This window comes from Mixophyes fleayi, chromosome 6 (genome assembly GCF_038048845.1).
Source record: "Mixophyes fleayi isolate aMixFle1 chromosome 6, aMixFle1.hap1, whole genome shotgun sequence".
NCBI lineage: Eukaryota > Metazoa > Chordata > Amphibia > Anura > Limnodynastidae > Mixophyes > Mixophyes fleayi.
The window spans coordinates 25,069,088-25,090,909 of NC_134407.1; the positions used below are offsets into that span (position 1 = coordinate 25,069,088).

Here is a 21,822-nt window from a genome sequence, read left to right on the forward strand (position 1 = left end):
TGTGCTGGTTACTGTGATAAATTGACAGTTATTTGATTAAGGCCAACATGTTGCTACAAACTTTATTAGATGTATAATTTGGTTTGGTTGAGCCATGTGGTTTCAATGGTCTTGTATGAGGAATAACGCATCGTCTACTGATTACGGACAGTCAAAGCATCTATCTATATATATATATATATAGTATGGGGGGGGGGAGGGGGCAATGAATTATCTGTGAGCTGTTTATTATTAGTTACAGGAAAAGTCCATTTTTTTTTGCATTTTTTGCAAGCATAACCACTGTCTTTCTAGTAGAGTGAATCTAAAAAGTAACTTTGCTTTCTGATCCACCATCATCATCACCATTTATTTATATAGCGCCACTGATTCTGCAGCGCTGTACAGAGAACTCACTCACATCAGTCCCTGCCCCCATTGGAGCTTACAGTCTAAATTTCCCAACATATACACACACACACACACAGACAGACTAGGGTCAATTTTGATAGCAGCCAATTAACCTACCAGTATGTTTTTGGAGTGTGGGAGGAAACCGGAGCACCCGGAGGAAACCCACGCAAACACAGGGAGAACATACAAACATCATCAACATTTATTTATATAGCTCCAGCAAATTCCGTAGCACTTTACAATTGGGAGCCATCTTTGGGGTGTGAGGCATATGCAGCCCTCTGTCTACGTCCGGCCCACATAGGCACGTCACAAGCCCAACATCATCAGGTTTGAACTGACTAGTGCAAATAGCCGTGTGTGCCTTTCAGTTCAATCTGCTGACATTGGCCGATGACACAGCAGTGGGGGGTGAGCCTTCGAGAAATCCCTGGCCCTCTGAAGATGGAAAATTGGATCCAAAAGGTGTTAGTAAAGCTGGGTGCAAACTACACTGTTTTCATCCAATAATCGGCTCAAACAGCCGACATACGACCGCTCGTTTAAAAGTCGGGTCAGTGTGTGCAGTGACACGATGGTCGAAAGTCTGCCCAAATGGACGATTATCGCCTCATTTGGTTGGTCGTACCGTTTAATATTTTCGGTCCAATCTCGTTTCCGCTGTGTAGTGTGTATAAACTTTCGACCGATCCACAACAGTGAGTACGAAATTACAGTCATTGCTCACGACAACATGGCTGTAAAAAGTCACTAAAGGGACGTCCGCTCTTCCCTTTATCGTCCTAAACAAGGCTAGTGTGTATGCAGTCCATGGACCGAGCGTTCGGAACATCGATCGCATGTAAAATCGCTCGGCATAAAAAGTTGGTGGAAATTTCTGTAGTGTGTACCCAGCTTTAGGTACACTCTGTTAAAGAGTGTATCCAGACCGACCAAGAGTAAGATACAGTATTGAGGTACTATTTGTAAAATAGACAACTGTAACCTATTTGACTCCTAAAACAAAAGCCCACAAGGTCTTCTTAACAAGGATCGGCCTTCAGTGAGAGAATGGAGATAATCAACTTCTCTGTTCAGGATCGCTCTCATTGTGAAATTATTTGTCTTTTAATGGAAGAATATGAGAAGGAAGAATCCAATAATAGCTTCATTTAATGAGATCGTATAATGTTTGTTTCAAGCAGAGTTTCATCATTTTATTAGTTTTATAAAAGCTGCAACCGCAGAGTACTAAATCTACATTTTAATGGCAGTCTGAATTGCTGGGAATGTCTTAATTAATTCCTTAAACTCTTTATGACACTAATGTTTATTTTTGTTTCTAAATTTTCCCAGACAAGTACTACCGGTAGAGAGAAGATACTCAGAAGCTGACAGACAAGCGGAGGAGAAGGAGAGGCTTGGCCTGCTCTACCAGAAGCAGAAGTGAGTGATGGAAATGTCCTTCACATTAATGGCTGGAGTTAAACGTTCTGCTGATGACATCCCTACCATCTTCTATACCATAGTTGCCTACTCTCCCGGAATGTATGATAGACTCCCGAATTTCTGGGATTCCTCCCAGGCTTCCGGGAGAGCAGGCAAAACTCCCGATTTCTAATGGCCACAATAGTAACGGGGCGGGGCTTAGAACACGAATCGCGATCCATCTTGGCCCCGCCTTCTACTGTAATTGGTCAAAAAAAGTGATTGATGGTTCAGGGGCAGGGCCAAAATGCGTGCCCCATCTGGCCCCGCCCTCAACACGCCCACCTCTCCCCGATCGCTGGAGTTTTTTCATATGTAGGCAAGTATGTTCTATACACTGCCATCAACACTTGTTCTCTCCATTCTAAATTAGACCATGCGCCACTTTCATTAGCATTAGATCAAGTCTATGACGATGATGTGCATTTTACAAGTGTGTCCAATATTATCTGCCTCTTCCTCATGCCATGCTGTTTTAGTTTGCCCCGGGCATCACAGCGTATCTCAGCTGCCTACCTTGAATGTACCACTTTGAGTTTCTAAGGCCATTCATTCATCGGGTGTCACTCATGTAAACTGGACTATGTGTGAGGACTCAGGCCAGGGGCGGACCTAGACTTTATTTTTAGGGTGGGGTGATTTGGCATAGTCACGCACCCTTCATTCTGATTGGCTGGTCCCGATTGCCTCTGCCCCCTTTGGTCAGGATCTTGCCAGTTTAAAAAACATGTTTGTGCTGCTAAGAGGGGTGATTGCTCCGATCGCCCCCCACCCCCGAGTAATCCGCCACTGGCTCAGGCTTACTAATGTACCCGTGCAGCCACCTACAGGGGGCACATGGAAGCATGACAGCGCGCTTTTCAATAAACAAGATGTTGTGGATTTTCTATATCATTTGTTTACCAGTTGGCTCTTATGTAGAAGCATGTGAAGCACATATTGCTAAAGGGCCTTTAGGTGTTATGGGCACACAGTTTAAAACTGAGTATTATAACACATAAATTGCTCTGCAATGGCCAGGTAGAGGTTTGGCAGATTAATTCCACTTTGTGAATATCACCATTCATTTGAGGTTGATAATATACATATAATCCATCACATTTCATCATTCATTACCCCGTTCTGCTGATCCGAAAGATGAAGAACCCTAATTTAAACCTCAGTTGCCTCCAATAAGGAACAAGTTCCTTCCTAGTACACAAATGTAACTGGATTCCTAGATTAATAACTTGATTAATAGCAGAGCGCCCCCCTTCCCCCTCCCCTCCTTCTTACTGTATTCTCCTGGCAGCAGCCATCCAATCAGCTGTGACTTACACCCCGGCTCACCTTCAGACTCTGATGCCTGAAGAAGATGGGGCTACAAGAGGGTGAATACTTCAGTAATGGTGGAGCTCACATTCCGTTAATTAGGCGTAATTATGGTAAAAGCATCTTCTTTTGTTGTCACTCGTCTATTGCATTTTATGTGACGTACTGCTGTGAAGCTGATGATTTGACAAATTGTAAATAAATATTCTCATTTTTGTAAGAAATCAAGAAATACTTAAAGATTGGCAGAAACAGACAAAGGTCACGCAGGATCAGAAAGCAAAAAACAGGAAGAGAACGGAGAACCAACATGAGGTATGCAGTACAAAATCCTATACTAATAATACCACCAGAGGGCACTGTAGTATCATCTGCTTGATTGCTAGAGGTCGAGGATCATTGCATTGGAAAAATGATTATTATTGTTTATATAGTGTCAATCATATTAAGCAGCGCTGTACATAGGATATATAATCCTTCTCATCAGTCCCTGCCCCACTGGAGCTTACAGTCTAAACTCCCCAACACACACACTAGGGCCCGTTTTGTCAGCAGCCAATTAACCTACCAGTATGTTTTTGGAGTGTGGAAGGAAACTGGAGCACCCGGAGGAAACCCACGCAAACACGGGGAGAACATATAAACCACACAGATAGGGTCCTGGTACTCATGACCCCAACGCAGTGAGGCAGCAATGCTAACCACTGTGCCACTAAGCTTGATCTGTATTATTTTCCTATATGACAATATATTCCACAAAACTGCAAAAACCAGAGAGGAAGAAAAATAAAATGATCATCCTAAAAGAACATATACCATAAACTATATATAAGAAATGAAATCACATTCTGCTTTGGAAATACCTGGGGGAAACTCTACTTTTCCATGATACTGCAGAATGTGCCATTTACTGGTTAAGTCTATCTTTGTGGCCTTATGTTCTTCACTAAACTACACTTAATATATGCAGTAGGGTTCATTGGTTATAATTGACTGTAGAGGAGGAACAGTGGAAATCCCCCCAAAAAATACATTCAGGGACAGTTTGACCAGAATATATGAACAATGCGAGATTTAGGAAAATACCTGATAAAAATGTACAAAGTTAGGAAAAATGTAAAACACAGGAAAGGGAAAGTTAGCAGGTTAAGCATAAAATAATAATGGAAAAATAGGGTTTTTCCAGTATTTTTCTTTTCAGGCAGTATGAATGCACAATGCAGCACTTGTTCACGTTTCTCCCAGTTGGTGTGTATACATAATACTTCTACAATCCATGTTTAGCCATGTCATCTGTCCAGCCTTCCTGTCCCCATATGTCAGGGGTCAGGAAACTTTTTTACCTTTTACCCCCAAATATATTTAGATACGCCGACGTTACCCCCTTGATTTGAAAGGAAGCAAGTCATATATTATTAATTATTGGAATTCAAAATTTTATTGAATCTATTCAAAATTTCTTTGAAAGCTTCAACTTCAAAACTTCAGGTTTTGATCTTACCTCATTTTTGATACGAGAGCATCCATATTTGGGCATTTTGATGTCAGAGCAATTTGGATACAGTCTTCAGCATCTAATCGATTTCTCTGCTTTGCTTTTATGTTCGTTATGAGTGGAAAATCCTTGTTCACAAAGGTAGGTTGTTGCAAAAGGTAGCAACTTTTTGACTGCCTCCTCATGTGCAATTTTGATGCCTTTGTAGCTGTTGACATCCAAAAATATGACAGATCTGCTTTGTTTTCAAATGTAATACGTGCTTCATTATTGCATCGAAGCTCAAGAGGTGCCTCTGCCACTCCTTGAGGCTCTTCTGGTACAACAGCAATTTCACATTTAAAAGGGGTCTACAATCCAACTGACAGCATTTGAATCGGCAGCATTACCCCCAGGAATTTCATTTTTACCCCATTTGGGGTAATTTACCCCTGTTCCCTGACCACTGCCATATGTGATGTCATGAGTGTGGATGGGCAGTAAGGGACAGGGACCTGGCAGTACTTGGTGTTACAGCATATAATAAAGATGTGTTCACTGGTTTCTAGTGCACTCTCATGTATGGGTGCAGACCGTCACACTGCTGTCTGTGCTGAGTGTAAGCAGTGGGTGCACTGTAATAAATAGGTGGATAGCAAAGTATTTCAATAGCAAGAACCGTAACATCTTGTAAATGTATGAAACCTTCTAATAAGGAAAAGGGGAAATGTTGCCCATAGCAACCAATCAGATTCTTGCTATCATTTATCTAATACAGTCTAGAAAATGATAGCTAGAATTTGATTGGCTGCTATAGGCAACATCTCCACTTTTCCTTTTTAGAAGGTTTTATACATTTACCACCTTGAGTGAAACGTAAAACAAGTGTCAGTAAAGACGTAATATATGAAGTGCACCTGCCTTGGTTGTGCCCAGTGCTCTTCAAGGTGCACACTCACTCCGGAGAGGCCTCCGCAAATGTAAAATGTACGAGAGATGGGAAAATCCCCAGAGGATCCCTGTGCAAAAGTGTAGGACCTGATTCATTAAGGATCTTAAATTAAGAAGTATCTTATGTAAGTCTCCTGGACAAAATCATGTTACAATGCAAGGGGTGAAAATTAGTTTTCTGTTTTGCACATAAGTTAAATATTGACTGTTTTGTCATGTAGCACACAAATATCAACTTTAAATTTCAGTGTACAAATAAGCTATCAAGTATTTGTGTGCTACATGAAAAAACAGTCAGTATTTAACTTATGTGCAAAACAGAATACTAATTTTCACCCCTTGCATTGTAACATGGTTTTGTCCAGGAGTCTTAAATAAGATACTTCTTAATTTAAGATCCTTAATGAATCAGGCCCTAAATGTCACATCAAAGTCCAGACTTCTATCACTTTATTTCCACCCCTTACAAATACAATTAATAATGTTTATATTCCCCTCGTACCTCACTGCGTGCTTTAGCCTCAGTCATAGTTGTGACCATTCCACACCTTTATCATTTTTCAATAATCTTTCTCCGCAAATGGAAACCTCATCCTTGTACGGCTCCCCAAGGTGAGGTGCACCTGTGCCTCTACTCCGTACTCTTCTAGGAATGCCGTCACTTGCCCCAACTCTCCCCCCCCACCCACGTGCAGGTTGGGTGAACTTCTACTGCTCCACAAACATCGCCATCTTGCTCCAGAAACCCTGCTCAATTCGCTCCAAATCTAGGTGCAATTTCACATATCAAGGTTTTTGCACTGAGCTGTGGACATTTAGCCTTTATTTAAATGACCACCAAAGTGTTTGTATTTTATTGAAGCTATATTGTATGCAGCACATAAAAGGACATGTGTAACTTCCGAGGACTTTGGAGGGGGATGTTCATGCTGTAAATCTACGTTCATTATGATTCTCAATGTGTTAGTACATCGCTGAAGGCCATGAGTCAGAAGATGATTTATGCTATTTATCTTCTCAACATTTTGCAAGGACAAGGCCTTATTGCAACACTGTGAGTCAGGTCCCATTATGTATCTCTGACTTGATATAAAGCACTTGTTTTAGAAATTGGCATTGGCCTGATTTCCTCACTGGCAATTTGAATAGTTGTGTACAATCTATACTTTTCTATTATATATTGTTGTAAAATCCTAGTCGTTTCTTCTGCAGCATTGACATACAAAAGAGGAACGCGTACAAGATAAAGGAGCTAAGAGTGTTTCAATTTGTTTGATAATTCTGTTCAGTTGATGTTGGAGTCTGATGAATAAATAGCCTTGTTTAATACACAGATTGTGTGATGTAAAAATCAAAGAGGACATGCTTTAAAGTGCAATGTATTGCTCCATATTTATGTCAGAAGTGACCCTTTTAAAAGCATATCCGAAAATCGACCATATGAAGAATAATTGAATGATTTTTCAATTCTTTCACAACAGATTTATGTTACATTTACATAAGAAAATGTGTACATTTGTTTGTGCTAACATTTTAATGTTTCCCGGGGTTGGACCAGCTTTTATTTTTATTAATAATTATAATAATAGCATCTTTAATTTATAAGGCACCACATGGTGTACACAGAGCCATACAGAGAGCACGCAGTAAGAAATTAAGAGCCTCATTTAGAGTTGGACGCAAAGTCCGTGTAAGGAGTGTAGGAGTGGGAGTGTGCCGCAGCTTGGTAGGGTATTACGAGTGGCAAGCAACCCCAGTTGCGTCCCACTAGTAATACCCTACCGAGTTGCGAGCAGTTCCTGCAGCTAGCTAACCGCTTGCGCCACCTAATTCCTGCCGCACAGTTTTAGCCCTTTCTTGACGTCTGTTGCGTCTGCGCCTCGCTGCGACTAGGATTTACTTACATGGTCACGACTCCACAATTCCGTGTTCCACCCATTCTCTCGTAGTAAGCCGCAAGCTGTCGCAAGTGTTAATTGCGTCCAAGATGCAGGCGGATTTGGTGCTTGCTGCACATGCGTGATAGTTTTTTTGTTCGATGCGCCTAAAACGGACTTTGCGTTCGACTCTAAATGAGGTCCTGAATGGTCAAACAAGACAAAACAAAGGCAAAGCACTACAATAAAGACATGACAATATTCCGGCAAGGATTAGCATAGCCAGCAGTGGAAAGGTAGGTGGGGTATAACCTCTTACTAAAACACAAGGCAAGGGGAAAGGGGGAAATAAAAGGGAGTAAAAAAGCACAAGCTGAACCTGTACCCAATTATGTGGGTGTAGCTAACAGGACCAGAATCCTTCATTGAGAAAAGGAGGGGAGACACTGGCATGCTGGTGACAATGATAGTGTAGAAAGGATGACATGAGGGCACTCATGATAGCTTACAATATAAAGGAAGGGGCAGACAAATAGGAGTGATACAGAGAGTGTGAGTCCAAGGGAGTAGATGTGAGTTAGGATATGCTTTGCTGAAGAAATGGGTATTAAGAGCCTGCTAGAAGCCTTGGAGTGCGTTAGAGAACCTGATTGAGAGAGGGTGTGAGTTCCAGAAGAGAGGAGCAGCACAGGAGAAGTCTTGGAGGGGAGAGTGGGAGGAGGAGAGGTGGCTGTCATTGGCAGAACGAAGAGGGAGGGTTAGTGTGAAGGAGGTTTAGGTTAGAGATGTACTGGTGAGAGTATTGGGTTATGACTATATAGGAGAGGGTAGGAAGTTTGAACTGGACTCTGTAGCGGAGGGAGAGCTAGTGAAGAGATTGAGTGAGGCGATATCCTGATGGTTGAAGTAAATTTTAGATGTGAAATTGGTGCTGAAATGAAAAGCAGAAAGAGCAGAAGGAAAGGGGCAGAGAAGGGAATTGAAAGTAGCAAAAAGACAACGGGGGTTGGAGGACTTAGAGGAGATAAGAGATTTAAAATAAGATTATTTGGAAAGAGAAAGGGCAGAGCTATATGAGGAGAGCATGAATTTGAAATGAAGGAAGTCCACAAGAGAATGTGACTTCCCCCAGTGCCCTTCAACAGTACGAGAACATTTCTGGGGGTATCTGGTGTATTTTGATTGCCATGGTTGTTGCATAGATCTAAGGAGGCTAGTAGTAACATAGTAACAGCAGGTACAGCAAATCAAGAGCAGAAGGAGGTGTTATAAAGGGCAGCCAGGTCCGAGGAGGAAAGGGTGGAGATTGGGGAGAGAAGAGCATCCAGTGAGGAGGAGAAAGTATCTGGGCTAATGTCACCAAGATTACGTTAGGTGAGAGTAGCCTGTGGAGGGGGAGGAAGTGAAGGTCAGAGAGCAGGAATGGGGAGTTTGTGAAGTCAGAGATGTCGCAGCGAAGTATGAAAATTGGATTGAGGGAGTGACCACTAGAATGGGAGGATGAGGGGGTCCACTGAGAAGAGGCCAAGAGATGATGATAAAGAGAGTAATTTGGAGGCAGCAGTGTCAGTGGGGCAGTTAGCAGAGCTGTTGAAGTCACCCAAGATGAGGGAGGGGAGGTCAGAGGAGAGTCGGGCAGCGTAGTTGTTTAGAAATTGTGAGAGAGGTGGTCTGTAAATGACTGCAACACGATAGAAAACAGGGTGAAAGAGGTGAATGGCATGGACCTCAAATGAAAGAGACCTTGCTGACCCCCAGGCATAAAGTGTGAAAGAAAGAGAGACTACCAGAGGAGAGGGCAGCAGGAGAGGTAGTGTCAAAAGAGGAAATCTAAGATTCCGTAATAACAAGGAGGTTAAGGGAGTTGGAAATGAAGAGGCCATGGGTGGAAGCCAGATTTGCCATTCCAGAAGGCGCAAGAGAGGGAGGGAGTGGAGAGACTGAATGAGGATGAGATTGGCAGGGTTGCAAGTGTGAGGGGAAGAAATGGGTTTATGGCGGTGAGAGATGGAGTGCGTAGGAATAGGGTAGGGTCCTGGGTTAGGAGGAAGGCCGCCAGGTTTCGGGAGGAGGAGGGGGAAGAGAAGTGTGAGTGTGGGGCTTAGAGGGAGACGATCAAGTAGGTGGGATGTAGGACTGAGAGGGAGGGAGCAAGGAGATAGGAGGAAAGGCAGACAGGGGAGTTAGAAAGAGGGGCAATGGGACATGGAAGAAGCAGAGACTGTGGAGTGAGAGAGAAAGGCGGCATGTGAGAAGAGGGGGATAGAACAGTGACAAGAACACAAAAATAAATGAAAAACTAACAGTTTAATCATTAATAAAATAATATGGAGTATTTATTTATTTTTTTACAATAAATACATAAATGAAGATGCTTTGAATGCGTACTGTACATACAATGCATTTTAATGTGTATCTTAGTTGCATACACATATTCAGTGCTAGCTAGTGGCATACATGCACGTAGTTTTTAATAGTTTAAGACCATTCGTGTCAGTCATCACTACCAGTCGGCCCTCACCTGCCCTGCAGCTGGTGCCAGTGATACAGATGAAACCAGGTGTACTTATGAGAAACCCAGGACTTGAATCGGCCACATCTGCGTCAGCACGGCCATACTGTACATGGCCTACATTAATCCGCCCCCTCCCTCCCCCGTTACACCTTTCAAGTCCTAGGCAGTCATAAGTATCATTTGCATTTGGACATGAATTACATGCAATTGCGTTCATACACGTGAGATCTGTTTCTGAGCATGTGCAGAGCAATTACACGCAAGATACTGCGCGCAAATGAACATACGTCCAAACATTAATCAGGTCCAAAGAGAGAGAAAATGTCGATGGGCACAGTGGCAACGTAATGGCAATGCAGGTAATACAGAAGCAGATAAAGCGTTGGGAATTAGAGGCGGAAGCATAAAATAAACGGTCCAGTGGAGTATACGGTGGAATATGTAGTTATACGTATGTCCAAAGGTGCAAACAAAGTAACATAAATGGTCCAGTGAAGTATGAAGTTCAAAGGAGGTGATCACGATGAGAAGGTCCAGACGAGAAATGTTGCAGGTAAGAATGGGCATCAGGTCGTCTTTGGGAGAAGATCCTGGAGAGGTGGATGGATGAGAACAATAAAACTTAATGGAAGGATTGCAGGTAACAGGGTTGCAGTGTAGAGCAGAGGTTACTGTTTCATTTAGCAGGGTTGAAGGTCCAGTGGAGAAGAAAGTTTCTGTAAGGTTGGAGCGAAAGTCCAGTGCGGGGAAGGATGCTGGAAGTAGTGGAGTCAGGGGGAGGAGGAGGTGGGCTAAATAACAGTTACCAAATGAAGTGGAGCTGAGAGGGTCCCAGGTTCATTCGGTAGATCGGTGAGACTGGAAGCAATGAAGTCAGAAGGAGGAGCATAGCATGTTATGGAGAAGCGGATTCAGCAGTTAGAGCAGAGACCTGGAGAAGCAAGCAAGGTTGCAGACTAGAAAGGCCATCTGTAAAATGCAGTTTAGGTAAGGTAAGCGAAGGTAAGCGCTGGGCTTTGGATGACGTATACAGTGTATTTAGAGGGTACCGGAAGACCAGCAGTTCTAGATAAAAGCCACGGCCTAGATTGGAGGCAGTCACCGGGAATTGGTGGCAGGGCCTAGGATGAACTGAGAAGCCAGGAGGCAAAAACAGCGGACTAGCAGGTGAGGAATCAGGCAAAGGTTCCAGAAGATGTTTGAGAGTGCCAGTAAGTAGGCCAAATGCCACAGCTTAGATTAATAGCAGGGGCCAGGCCGAGGTATCAGAACAGAGCAGGAAGAAAGGTGAAGCTAGTCAGAAGTGGCGAGCTCATCTAGGTGATGGAATCAGGCAGCAGAGAGGGTCCTGGGCTGCTCCAGCAGAACACAGGGTCCAGATGATGTTAAAAGCTGGGCTCCAGCAGCGACTTCACAGGACATGTTTGTTTTGTTCAGTAGCCGGAAAGGAATAGCCCATGAGAAACTAAAGATGCCTATACACAGACAGATCTTGTTGTCTCACCTAAGTGGCTGGAACTGTGTTCAATCTGATAGCACACATTCAGTGTGTCTTTGTGTCTCTTATCTGTCACTTTGCATTTGTTGTGATGTTTTTCTTTCAGTGGATTTGAATGGGTGCAATTGACTCTTATTGGCTCTCCCCAGATCTAGGGGAGATGGTGTGGCCCAAAGGGTACAGCCTCCCTCCCACCTTCTAGGTGAGCTGAAGACTTTGTCCTCTGGGGGTTTGGATGATCCCAGAGTAAAGAGACCCCCATTAGGGTGAAAAGGTAGAGGGGGGTGAAAGCCTGGTTGGAACTTTTTAGTGGACCCTTCTTCTGTAACAGAGAGCCTGAAGGCCACACCACACTGACCTTTTTGTCTCCTTTTGGGGCTCTTTCTTAGCACTTGGATGAAGAAAGCATATATCCTAGACCTTTTTTAAAAAAAAAAGAACAAATCCATGGCCAAATCGAAACATAATGGCCATTTGTATAAAATGGGGCACAATTAGTGTGGTTTTTCATTTCAAAGGTCCCAGTTAGATCTAAATTGGAATGGGCAGTCTTTTTTGGGTTTTTTTGGTACATACACTCTGCGATTTGTGGCCTAATTAACCAGCAGAATCACAGCATGTATAGGCACCTCCACAGTAAATAAATAATAAGAACACCCAGCCCAGTTATATAAATATTGGGGAGATTAGCAGAAATATGGGAAACTCCCCATCTTATTTGTCCCATAAGATGAGATAGTCTTGAGAGACTTCTTACAGACTGAGATATTCGAATAGGAGTCTGACGCAGTATACCACTTATTGTATATACAAGAATAATACAATATTCCTATTGATAGGATGAACATCTGACCAGCCTCAACTTAAAGCTTCATTTGTTGACATAGTGACATGAATGCTTCATTAACCATGAAGCCAAATGGGTACAGTTTATAGTTAAATATATATCAAAATATCACGACAAAACGTAGGAGTTTGTCTTGGCCACATTACTCCCTGACATATGCTTTGCAGAGGTCATCAAATGATTTTTGCACTCTTTTGAATCATACATATAAAATATGTACATAATAAACAGGCCCTGCTCATTTACATGAACTCACTTGGTAAGTGTTCTAGCATGGAATGTTTCAGTTATTAAAATACACCTTTTATGTGAGCATCACCCCATATACACAGTCCGTTACTCCTTGAGTCATAGAACATTCTCTGTGATGTAAGCATGTCGGTACAGAGAAAGTATTACGTTGATCAAAGTGTCCTGATTCAGCACAAGAAAACTTCCAGGAAAAAAGCTGATTAGCTGAATATGAATGTGCTGAACAGTGACTTAATCTGTTCACCTTGATTTATTTCTCAGACTCTGCCCATACATCATGTTTGAAAGGGTGGAATGTTTTGTTTACTACTTGATTGTACTCTTACTGCATTTCCTTTTAATCTACTCGTTAATGTATTTACATACATCAATAATAATGTACCCACAAATAAACGTGGGACCAAAGTTTGGCATCTCTTAAATTTAAGGGGATTTCTATAGTTGAACAAAGGGCTGATTTCATATTAACAAATCAGAGAGGGGAGAGGCTCTCGCCAACAACTGAAACTCTCATCAGAAAACATTTTCTTCAATGTAACATCACAGAACGTCCACAGAGGGTGGTTAAAGATGTCATAAGAATCCTGGGCAGCAGCTGTTCTACGTGTCACTTAGCACGTGGTTTCAAAGCAATATTAGGATAAGTTGCATGCACCTTCCCCCATTATGTGTCCTCTTATAGAAGACGCATCTGCTGTACAGGTTTAATGCAATAAGGCTTAATTCCTTCCACGTTCAATGGGGATTATTTATCAATATCAGCCAATCAGGTTTTATCAGTCTTAAGTAAAATAAACTAATGTGTCCAAGTGTTTGATTGTTGACATTATTAGCCTTCCAGTTGTTCCAGTTGTCTGTCAGCAGTCCCTCTTCATTCTCAAATTGACTGCAGCAGACATAACCAATCAAATGTGATTTCCAAATTTCTTTATCATCTGGCTCTTAACTCCGTCATCCTGGGACTATATCCCGCCACCTCCCAGTCCAGTCCCATTTACTGCTAGTGAATCCCAGTGCCAGGGTCCAAGCAGCAGATACAGAGGGGAGTATGACTGTTATTTGTAGGTCTGTAGAAACACTCTATCACTCTGCACTCTGCTCTCCACATGCATTCTGGACCTGTCGCTGCCCTACACACAAGCCTTAGCTTTCAGCAGCATTATGGAGCACGACAACTAGGCATGGGGTGAACTGTTTTTGGTAGTGGTGCTGACAAAAACTGGGTCCACTAATGTAGACCTATTGGTACTAAGATTGATATTGAACCCTAGAATGAACTAGGGGTAGAGCAAGTCTATATGTAGGCACTTAAATAGTACGACTGCTTATTACACATATCCAAGCTAGTTAGTACCACCAAGGCTCTGTTATTTCCCTAGGTGCCTCTGGCTAATAACTGGAACACCATTAAGCTTTCCCATTGGATGTTTGCAGAAGATGTCAGCATGTTGTTTTGTAGTCACTAAAGCCACCCATGGCAAGAAGTTTGTGATTGGGATTTGCTTGAATGCAATTAAATCCCCAGCTAACTGCCTACCTTTCTCCTACTATGTTTCCAGTTTTAAGTCCTCAATATATCCCTTTGTCTTGTGCATCTCTGCTCAGAGCCTGCTGCATGGATCTGTTTCCATACCCTGTTAGTGCTCTGTTCTAGATATCCCCTTCCATTTAATATGCTGCCTTCCCGAACTCTGTTAATATATTTAATAGACTTCAATGTTTGTACAATATCACTTATTTTCCTTTCTAAACTGTAGATGTTATTCTCTTTCATTTCTCTCTTGTTTTGTAGCCCATAAACTGTTATAGTAGCCAATCTCTGGATCAGTTCTAGTTTATGAATGTATTTTGGGGAATAAAGCCACAAAAAGTATACACAATGTTAAGATGTGCTCTCACCGGCACATACTGCCAATATAACTTCTTCTTTTCCTGCCTTATTCTATACAAAGAATTTTACCACGCTGTTTGCTAACATTCATGCCAGTTAAAATGAATACTTTTATGTTATTGATAGTACATCACCATTCATTATGTATAGTTTTTATGTCCTGAATGTATTATTTTGTATTTTCATTAATTATATTTCAAATCCCACATCTTAAAGAGGATTTTTCCACTTTCAGTTGACTCATAACTTAGCTTGTATATGTTCTCATACCGCATGGCTTTATTGTTCCCGCTTCCTTCTGTGATATTTTATGTCCTGGACAGGATACAAATGTTTCCCATGTAACGTCCAATCCAGGGCATCAAAAAGAAACATGTCTGCCTGATGACATAAATACGTTGCTGAAAATCACAGAAGGAACCAAGGATTAAGCAATGTGTTTAGTAAAAGTTGTAGGAAGGCGTGCACGAGTCGATAAAGCAAAGTCATCTAAAGGTTGTAATACACCCCTCTGTTTTTTACCATTTTCTATGGATTTGATTTATCAACCCTGTTTAAAAATCTGTGTTATTTGTGTTGTGCCTCAGTGATGTCACTTGTTCGTTGTGCATCCATAGATCACATTCTTGAGAATATTGTTGGGCAGCACGGTGGCTTAGTGGTTAGCACTTCTGCCTCACAGCACTGGGATCATGAGTTTGATTCCCAGCCATGGACTTATCTGTACGCAGTTTGCATGTTCCCCCCGTGTTTGCGTGTGTTTCCTCCCACACTCCAAAAACATACTAGTAACTTAATTGTCTGCTATCAGATTGACCCTAGACTCTCTGTCTCTGTGTATGTTAGGGAATTTAGACTGTAAGCTCCAATGGGGCAGGGACTGATGTGAGTGAGTTCTCTGTACAGCGCTGCGGAATCAGTGGCGCTATATAAATAGCTGATGATGATTGCTCAAGCCCCGTGTAATAGGAATAGGTGCACTTTAGCTGAAGTATCTCTAGAATTATATTATTTGTCATCTGCACAAAAAGTTATGTCTGTGTCATCTGTAAAGTGAATTATAAGAGTGGTTTGTGCACAGTAAAGATCTCGGGTTCTCTTTTGAATTTCTTTAGTGCTGCAGATCTGTTACCAGGTTTATATAAGTTTATTCCCCACATGCACGAACTATAACTTTGGTAAACTCCAATATGAGTCACTGAATGTGAGACCCGTATGACGTTAGAATGGAAATAATGGCTCTTTTCACTAATCACCCTGTCATATCACATCCTTAGGTGCCCATTGCCGTCCCTCCATATGCCACGGAGTTGGATCCCTCCCAGAACAAGAATAGCTGGGACAAGCACAAGACGCTCGTAGTGGAAAAACAGGAAATGATGCCAAGGGTCATGTCAGTGAAATCATTGAAAGAAGCGGAGAAGGCTAGGTTTGTTTAACCAACAGTGGCCATATTCAGGGTGATGAAATGTAAACAGTGTCATTAGATGCCCTGTGGTACACCCAGACACATGCTTGGCCTGGCTAATTATCAAAGCTGCAAATAGCAAATGGAAAGTTCCTGGCTGCCACCAGCGTACACTTAGTATGTGCGATATTTATATCTCTCCAGCGCGGTGTGTTCATTATATTACTGTAGAATTAATTTGTCATTTTCAAGCTTATTTAAAGGTATAACATAGAACCGCTGAACGTCTTGTGACCACTCGCTGAGTCAGGATCACTGGCTCCTAAGATAAATAGTAATGCCGGGTTTGGACTAAAACCACTGTAAGAAAATGGAAACATTGCAGAGTATTAAATATATTAATATAATAAGTCATCTGTCAGGTAATGTGACTTCAAACCAAAGCAACGTGCTCCCATTGTCTCCACTGAAACCAGAAAGTAGTATTGTTAAGTGATCTTCTGGTTTGGATAAAATCAATCTTCCCTGTTGTCAGTGCCCTGTGAGTTTTGTTATGTGATGGGAAGGGGGTTGGGGGATGGGGGAGGGGGCTGCCTGGGACTGCAGGATTCGAAGGGAAGCAGATCGGTGACTAGGTGTAAATGAATGGTTTCTAAAGTCACATATTTGTCCATCATAGCATACAGGTGGCTATTTATTTATTCTTCGGTATTATTTAGGATTTTAAATTGTACAATCAAAATGACAAAACAGGAGGGATGGAGGTGGACAGTGTGAGGGGGGAGAACGCTTGTTGGATGTTACTGATGAGAAGTCTAGGGGGTAAATGTAATCAAGCTGCGAGATTGAAAAGTGGAGATGTTGTCTATAGCATCCAATCAGATCCCAGGTATCATTTATGTAATACATTCTGCAAAACGACGGCTGGAATCTGATTGGTTGCTATAGGCAACATCTCCACTTTTCAAACTCGCCAGAAACTGGCAGCTTGATACATTTACCTCCTAGGAATCCATATTCTTCATATACTCTGGTTATGTTGTCTTTGTTGGCACATTTGATTTTCTTTGCTCATTGTTCCTGATAAAGTTGACCTTATCCTTCATTAGAACAAGTGACAGAGGGGGATTGTCCACGTTGCAGAGACGTGCAGCCATGTTGGATTACAATGTGAGCAGTCTTCCATAATGCATTATTGTAGCAGTTGTATGACCAGATCTCACCATTGCATATTCTCTGGTATAATACCTTATAAATGTGTTATGCAGCCCCTCAGTTATCTCCACTGTGAAGTTATTTATACACAAGTGTTTGTGTCAGTTGGGAAATATATTTATTTATGGATTTTCTGATGGCGTTGCCTTGGCAAGTATCCCTAAAAACATCTCATTAAAGAAAAGAGGATGATTGTATTGTGAATTATTAACCTCTCTTTATATGTGTAGAGCCTCCAGAGACTTCCGGCTGGAACAGCGCATCAAGCAGCACGTCCAGGCCATGCAGGAGCGACAGAGGAACCCCAAGCGGTCAGCACAGGAAGAAATGGAGGCAGCCAGAAAGGAATTAGAGATGGTAAGTCCTGCTCCATGCTACTACAGTGGGGGGCTGTGTATCCAGTACTGTACTGGTGCAGGACGTCAGTTTATTGGAGATAAATGGTCAGACTTAGGCTGGGTACACACTATACAAAATTTCTCCCGATGCGATATCCTTAACGATTTTACCATCATCATCATCATTTATTTATATAGCGCCACTGATTCCGCAGCGCTGTACAGAGAACTCACTCACATCAGTCCCTGCCCCATTGGAGCTTACAGTCTAAATTCACACACACACACACACACACACACACACACACACACACACTAGAGTCAATTTTGATAGCAGCCAATTAACCTATTAGTATGTTTTTGGAGTGTGGGAGGAAACCGGAGGAAACCCACGCAAACATGGGGAGAACATACAAACTCCACACAGATACCATCATTTGTCATAACCATTGCTGTAAAGATGGTGACTCCACTCACTCCATAGAGATCTATGGGCACTGCCGGTCATGAGCACCTACACGCCAACATCGTTTCATCATTGAACGAGATTTTTAGTTCAGTTTAAAAATTAAACGATCTGATGAGATTTTGAACACTAATCATTCATCGTTGGAGCGTACACACTAATATTGGGTTGTTTGTCTTGTGATTGGCCCGGTAATTAGCTAAGAACCCTGTAGTGTGCACCCAGGCTGAGGTAAGCACAATATAATAAAAACAAGTGACTTATAGGAGATGATCTTTCTTTGGCTTATGATTTGCACAAAGAACTTTAATTGCTGATAATTACTGATGCTGGTTTTTTTTCTACGGACATATATGTACACACATAGTCTGTGTGTGTCTGTCTCTGTGTGTGACTGTGTGTGTGTATTAGGGAATTTAGACTGTAAGCCCCAATGGGGCAGGGACTGATGTGAGTGAGTTCTCTGGACAGCGCTGCGGAATTAGTGGCGCTATATAAATAGATGATGATGATTTGACAGATAGAGCGAATGAACACAAAAGGTGAATCTTTCATTTGGAAAACACACCTAAAAGCAAAGAAAGAATGTTGCTGTTGTCACTTCTCAATACTGCTATAGCCTCAGTTATTTACTTACCAATTGCCTGTCAGTATCCCGATTTTTATGTATATATTTTATTCTTGTCATGTATATATTTTATTCTAATCATTGTTATGTTGAGTTAACATTAGACGACTGGATCACCTTTTGAAATCTGTCTGAGCCCTGAGTGAAGGATAATTCTTGTACTTTAGTTACAGATGCCCAGCAGATTCGATTTTAAGTGCTACATTATTACCACAGTGTGTTAATAGAATGATGTTATTAATAAGATAAATTAATTGGATCCAATAAGGAAATCTCCCCTATCCTGAACCTTCTATGACTCTATTTACACACACACAGAGGAAATTATTTTGTTATTTATTGTTACCAGTGTATAAACTGCGGTGATGATCATGCGTATACTTGTTCCGATACCCGATTATCGTGGTGCCCTCGCGTTTACCGGGTTTACTGTATTTCGCCGGCCCTAGCTGCTGCCTACAGAACAATGATTTGTCAGTTCTACAGATCCACATTTCCTGCTTCCCTGATGCACTGTAATGTGTATTAGAATGGCAGGAGACCTGCGGGGTATCTCTGGTCTCTCAATAGACATAGCTGAGTCTACCCACTGCTGATCAGGACTACAATCACAGCACAGTAAGTATGAACATAAAAAAACATTTCCATCATGAAGGATCATATAGAGGGTGGGTGATGGGGGAAGTCTTCATGTATGTGGCTGAATAACCCCTTTAACTCTGGATTGCAATAAATAAAAACAGCGGACCTTATCTATGAAGAGTGCTGGATGTGCAACACTTTGGTTTTGTGCCAGTGTGCCCAGATGGTCTACCAGGTACACATCCACACCTGCTCTTCTCTGCCTGGAGACGCCGCTGAAGTGCACCTAGGTGTGTGGAAAAGCTGTAAAGAGACACTGTGCACAAGTATAAACGTCACATGAAAACTCCACCCTCCGACCACTTTATAACCATCAGATTTATTAACTTAAGTCTATAATAATGATCGGTTTGTGTCTCCTTTGTGTTTTTAATTATTCATGACAGTGAGAGAACATTGGGGCCTATAGAGGTGCAGACTGATCTCTTGACCCATTTTGACTCATTTAAATATTTTTATCACCCTAAACAAAATGTAATTTTTGCTTGCTGGCGCACCTATGTCCCTAGTCTGTGTCCATTCAAGGAACACCACGGGCGGTGGGAGCAATCTATGCACTCCCCCATAAAACCTGTAACTTTACATTTCTGACTAAAATGTGAACAGTTAAAAGTCTAGATAAAAGACGATTTAAAACTTCTCTAGCATTTCAGATCTGTTGCACTCGGTCTGATGTCGTTCTGACCACGTCTTGTGACTGATAATACTCACATATGAAATGTCCATGTGAGGAGTCTTAAACAGACTGTCATTCTCAGTCTATCTCGGTCATCAATTACATAATAATGCATTGCTGGCCCTTAGGACAGAATAATTGGATTGCATTTATGGCTGACATTATAATAGACAGATGTTCTAAGCCCATGCTCAATAACGCTGCTCAGCCAATCAAATGCTATCACACTTTATAACGGTGTTGTTGTGATACTTGAGATAATACCTCCTAGTGTAAATTATACAGACATTAGAAGTCACCAAGGAAGGTCGTATAAAGGTCATATCCAACAAAGCTCTTTGGGCTCACTTCTCGTATGCACTGTGATCAAATCCTGCCATGTTTGTCTTTGTAATAGTGCCAAAATACTTCCTTTTCCGTCTAAAGCGCCCTCTTAAATCACCATGCATGCCCTCATCCTTGCACACTTCAACTGTTGTAATCTTCTTACCTACTTTCCATCATTTCCCTGTTCAATCCTAAACCCAGCAGCTAGGATTATACCCCTTTCTGTTGTACTGGTCAGGTATCTCTCTCAGATCACACTGTGAGTCTCTTTCATGCTTCCTCATTACTAACCACTTAAACCCTTCCCTTATCCTGAAATCAATGTATTAAGTCCTTCTGATATCTACGCTCCAGTCTCTTTATACACTTGCAGCCTCTCCTCTGCTCCTCTCAGAGCTGCTCCCTCATCCCATAAAGGAAGTTCAGCTTTCATTTTTCATAGTATCTTAATATGGAATAGAGAGGAATTATTTTTATTAATAAAAACTAATCACCATGTTTTGTCCAGCTATGAACTGGGCCCCTCATCACCATATTATAACGCCAGTGACAGTGGGTCTGAGCCTTGTGTGCGTTACTGTCTATGGGCCTGATTCATTAAGGATCTTAACTTGAGAAACTTCTTATTTTAGTCTCCTGGACAAAACCATGTTACAATGCAAGGGGTGCAGATTAGTATTCTGTTTTGCACATGAAAAAACAATCAGTATTTATCTTATGAGCAAAACAGAATACTAATTTGCACCCCTTGCATTGTAACATGGTTTTGTCCAGGAGACTGAAATAAAAAGTTTCTCAAGTTAAGATCCTTAAAGAGAACGGTCTGGAAGAAATGAAAAAAGAAACATAGATCTTTTATGATGCTTATTTTGATAACTAATAAAAGATTTGACAAGTGACTTCTGGAAAACCTATTGTAGACTTTACTGCCTTCTATGACTTCAGTGTCTTTGTATATATTTTTTTACTACCTATGAAAATCATATTTGAGTGTTTGCGCGCATGACATTTATTTATCTATGTTTCAAGGCTTCGCTGCTGCAAGCAGAAATATTACAGAGAAGACGGGAGCATGATACATCATTGGAATACAGATTTACTGCCTTCACGGGGGATATTTCCCCCAGCACTACACCGAGAGGACAACCTCAGAACATCTTTGCAATGGACGTTTCCTGAGCATTCGGCTTTTATTTCGTTTCAAAATTAATCCCTGGTTAGAAATGTCCTACCCACATTTCTTCCACTCTTCAAATGAAAAGGACATTTTAAGTAGGTTTTTGAATTGAGTTGATATTTTGCTCCAAATCCTGAGGTTTTACATCTCTATAGTACCCTAGGTTGCAGGACTTGAATTTGAATCTGAATAAATGTTATTGTATAAACAAATACTGTGTAATAATGTAACAAAGCCTGAAATGTTCCTGGTGGTAAATGCACTAGTTGATATGTTAATCATTTGTGAATCAGCATGTAGATCTGCTAGTAATCCATTATTGTGGCCTTTATTGCAGTACAAAGTCAGGTGGGTTTTAATTGCTATGTGAAGTTGGTATATATTGCTACTGACAAGGGATTGGGGTGGAGGAGTTTGAAGCTTGAGAACATTGATAATGGAAAAGAAAACCAACGCTGTAGCGGAGAAC

The 21,822-nt window shown here is 41.6% G+C and overlaps 2 protein-coding genes across 6 annotated transcripts in view; one reads left to right on the forward strand and one right to left on the reverse strand.

Annotated features, from left to right (window-relative positions):
* STK32C (serine/threonine kinase 32C) overlaps positions 1–6,245 on the reverse strand; it is a 239,376-nt gene extending 233,131 nt beyond the window's left edge. Inside the window, exon 1 of the mRNA XM_075216055.1 lies at positions 6,099–6,245. The gene's annotated coding sequence lies outside the window, so the exon portion shown is untranslated. The remainder of the gene's footprint in view (positions 1–6,098) is intronic.
* LRRC27 (leucine rich repeat containing 27) overlaps positions 1–21,565 on the forward strand; it is a 31,109-nt gene extending 9,544 nt beyond the window's left edge. For 2 of the 5 annotated variants that reach the window (XM_075216047.1, XM_075216048.1), the window contains exons 6-10: positions 1,729–1,818; positions 3,393–3,486; positions 15,754–15,905; positions 17,330–17,456; positions 21,206–21,565. In XM_075216047.1, coding sequence (XP_075072148.1) covers positions 1,729–1,818; positions 3,393–3,486; positions 15,754–15,905; positions 17,330–17,456; positions 21,206–21,355 — 613 coding nt within the window. In that variant the 3' untranslated portion in view covers positions 21,356–21,565. Of the gene's footprint in view, positions 1–1,728; positions 1,819–3,392; positions 3,487–15,753; positions 15,937–16,993; positions 17,055–17,329; positions 17,457–21,205 lie in introns of those variants that run through there. The other 3 variants (XM_075216050.1, XM_075216049.1, XM_075216051.1) reach the window with 3 other exon arrangements.
* Positions 21,566–21,822: the final 257 nt, after the last annotated feature.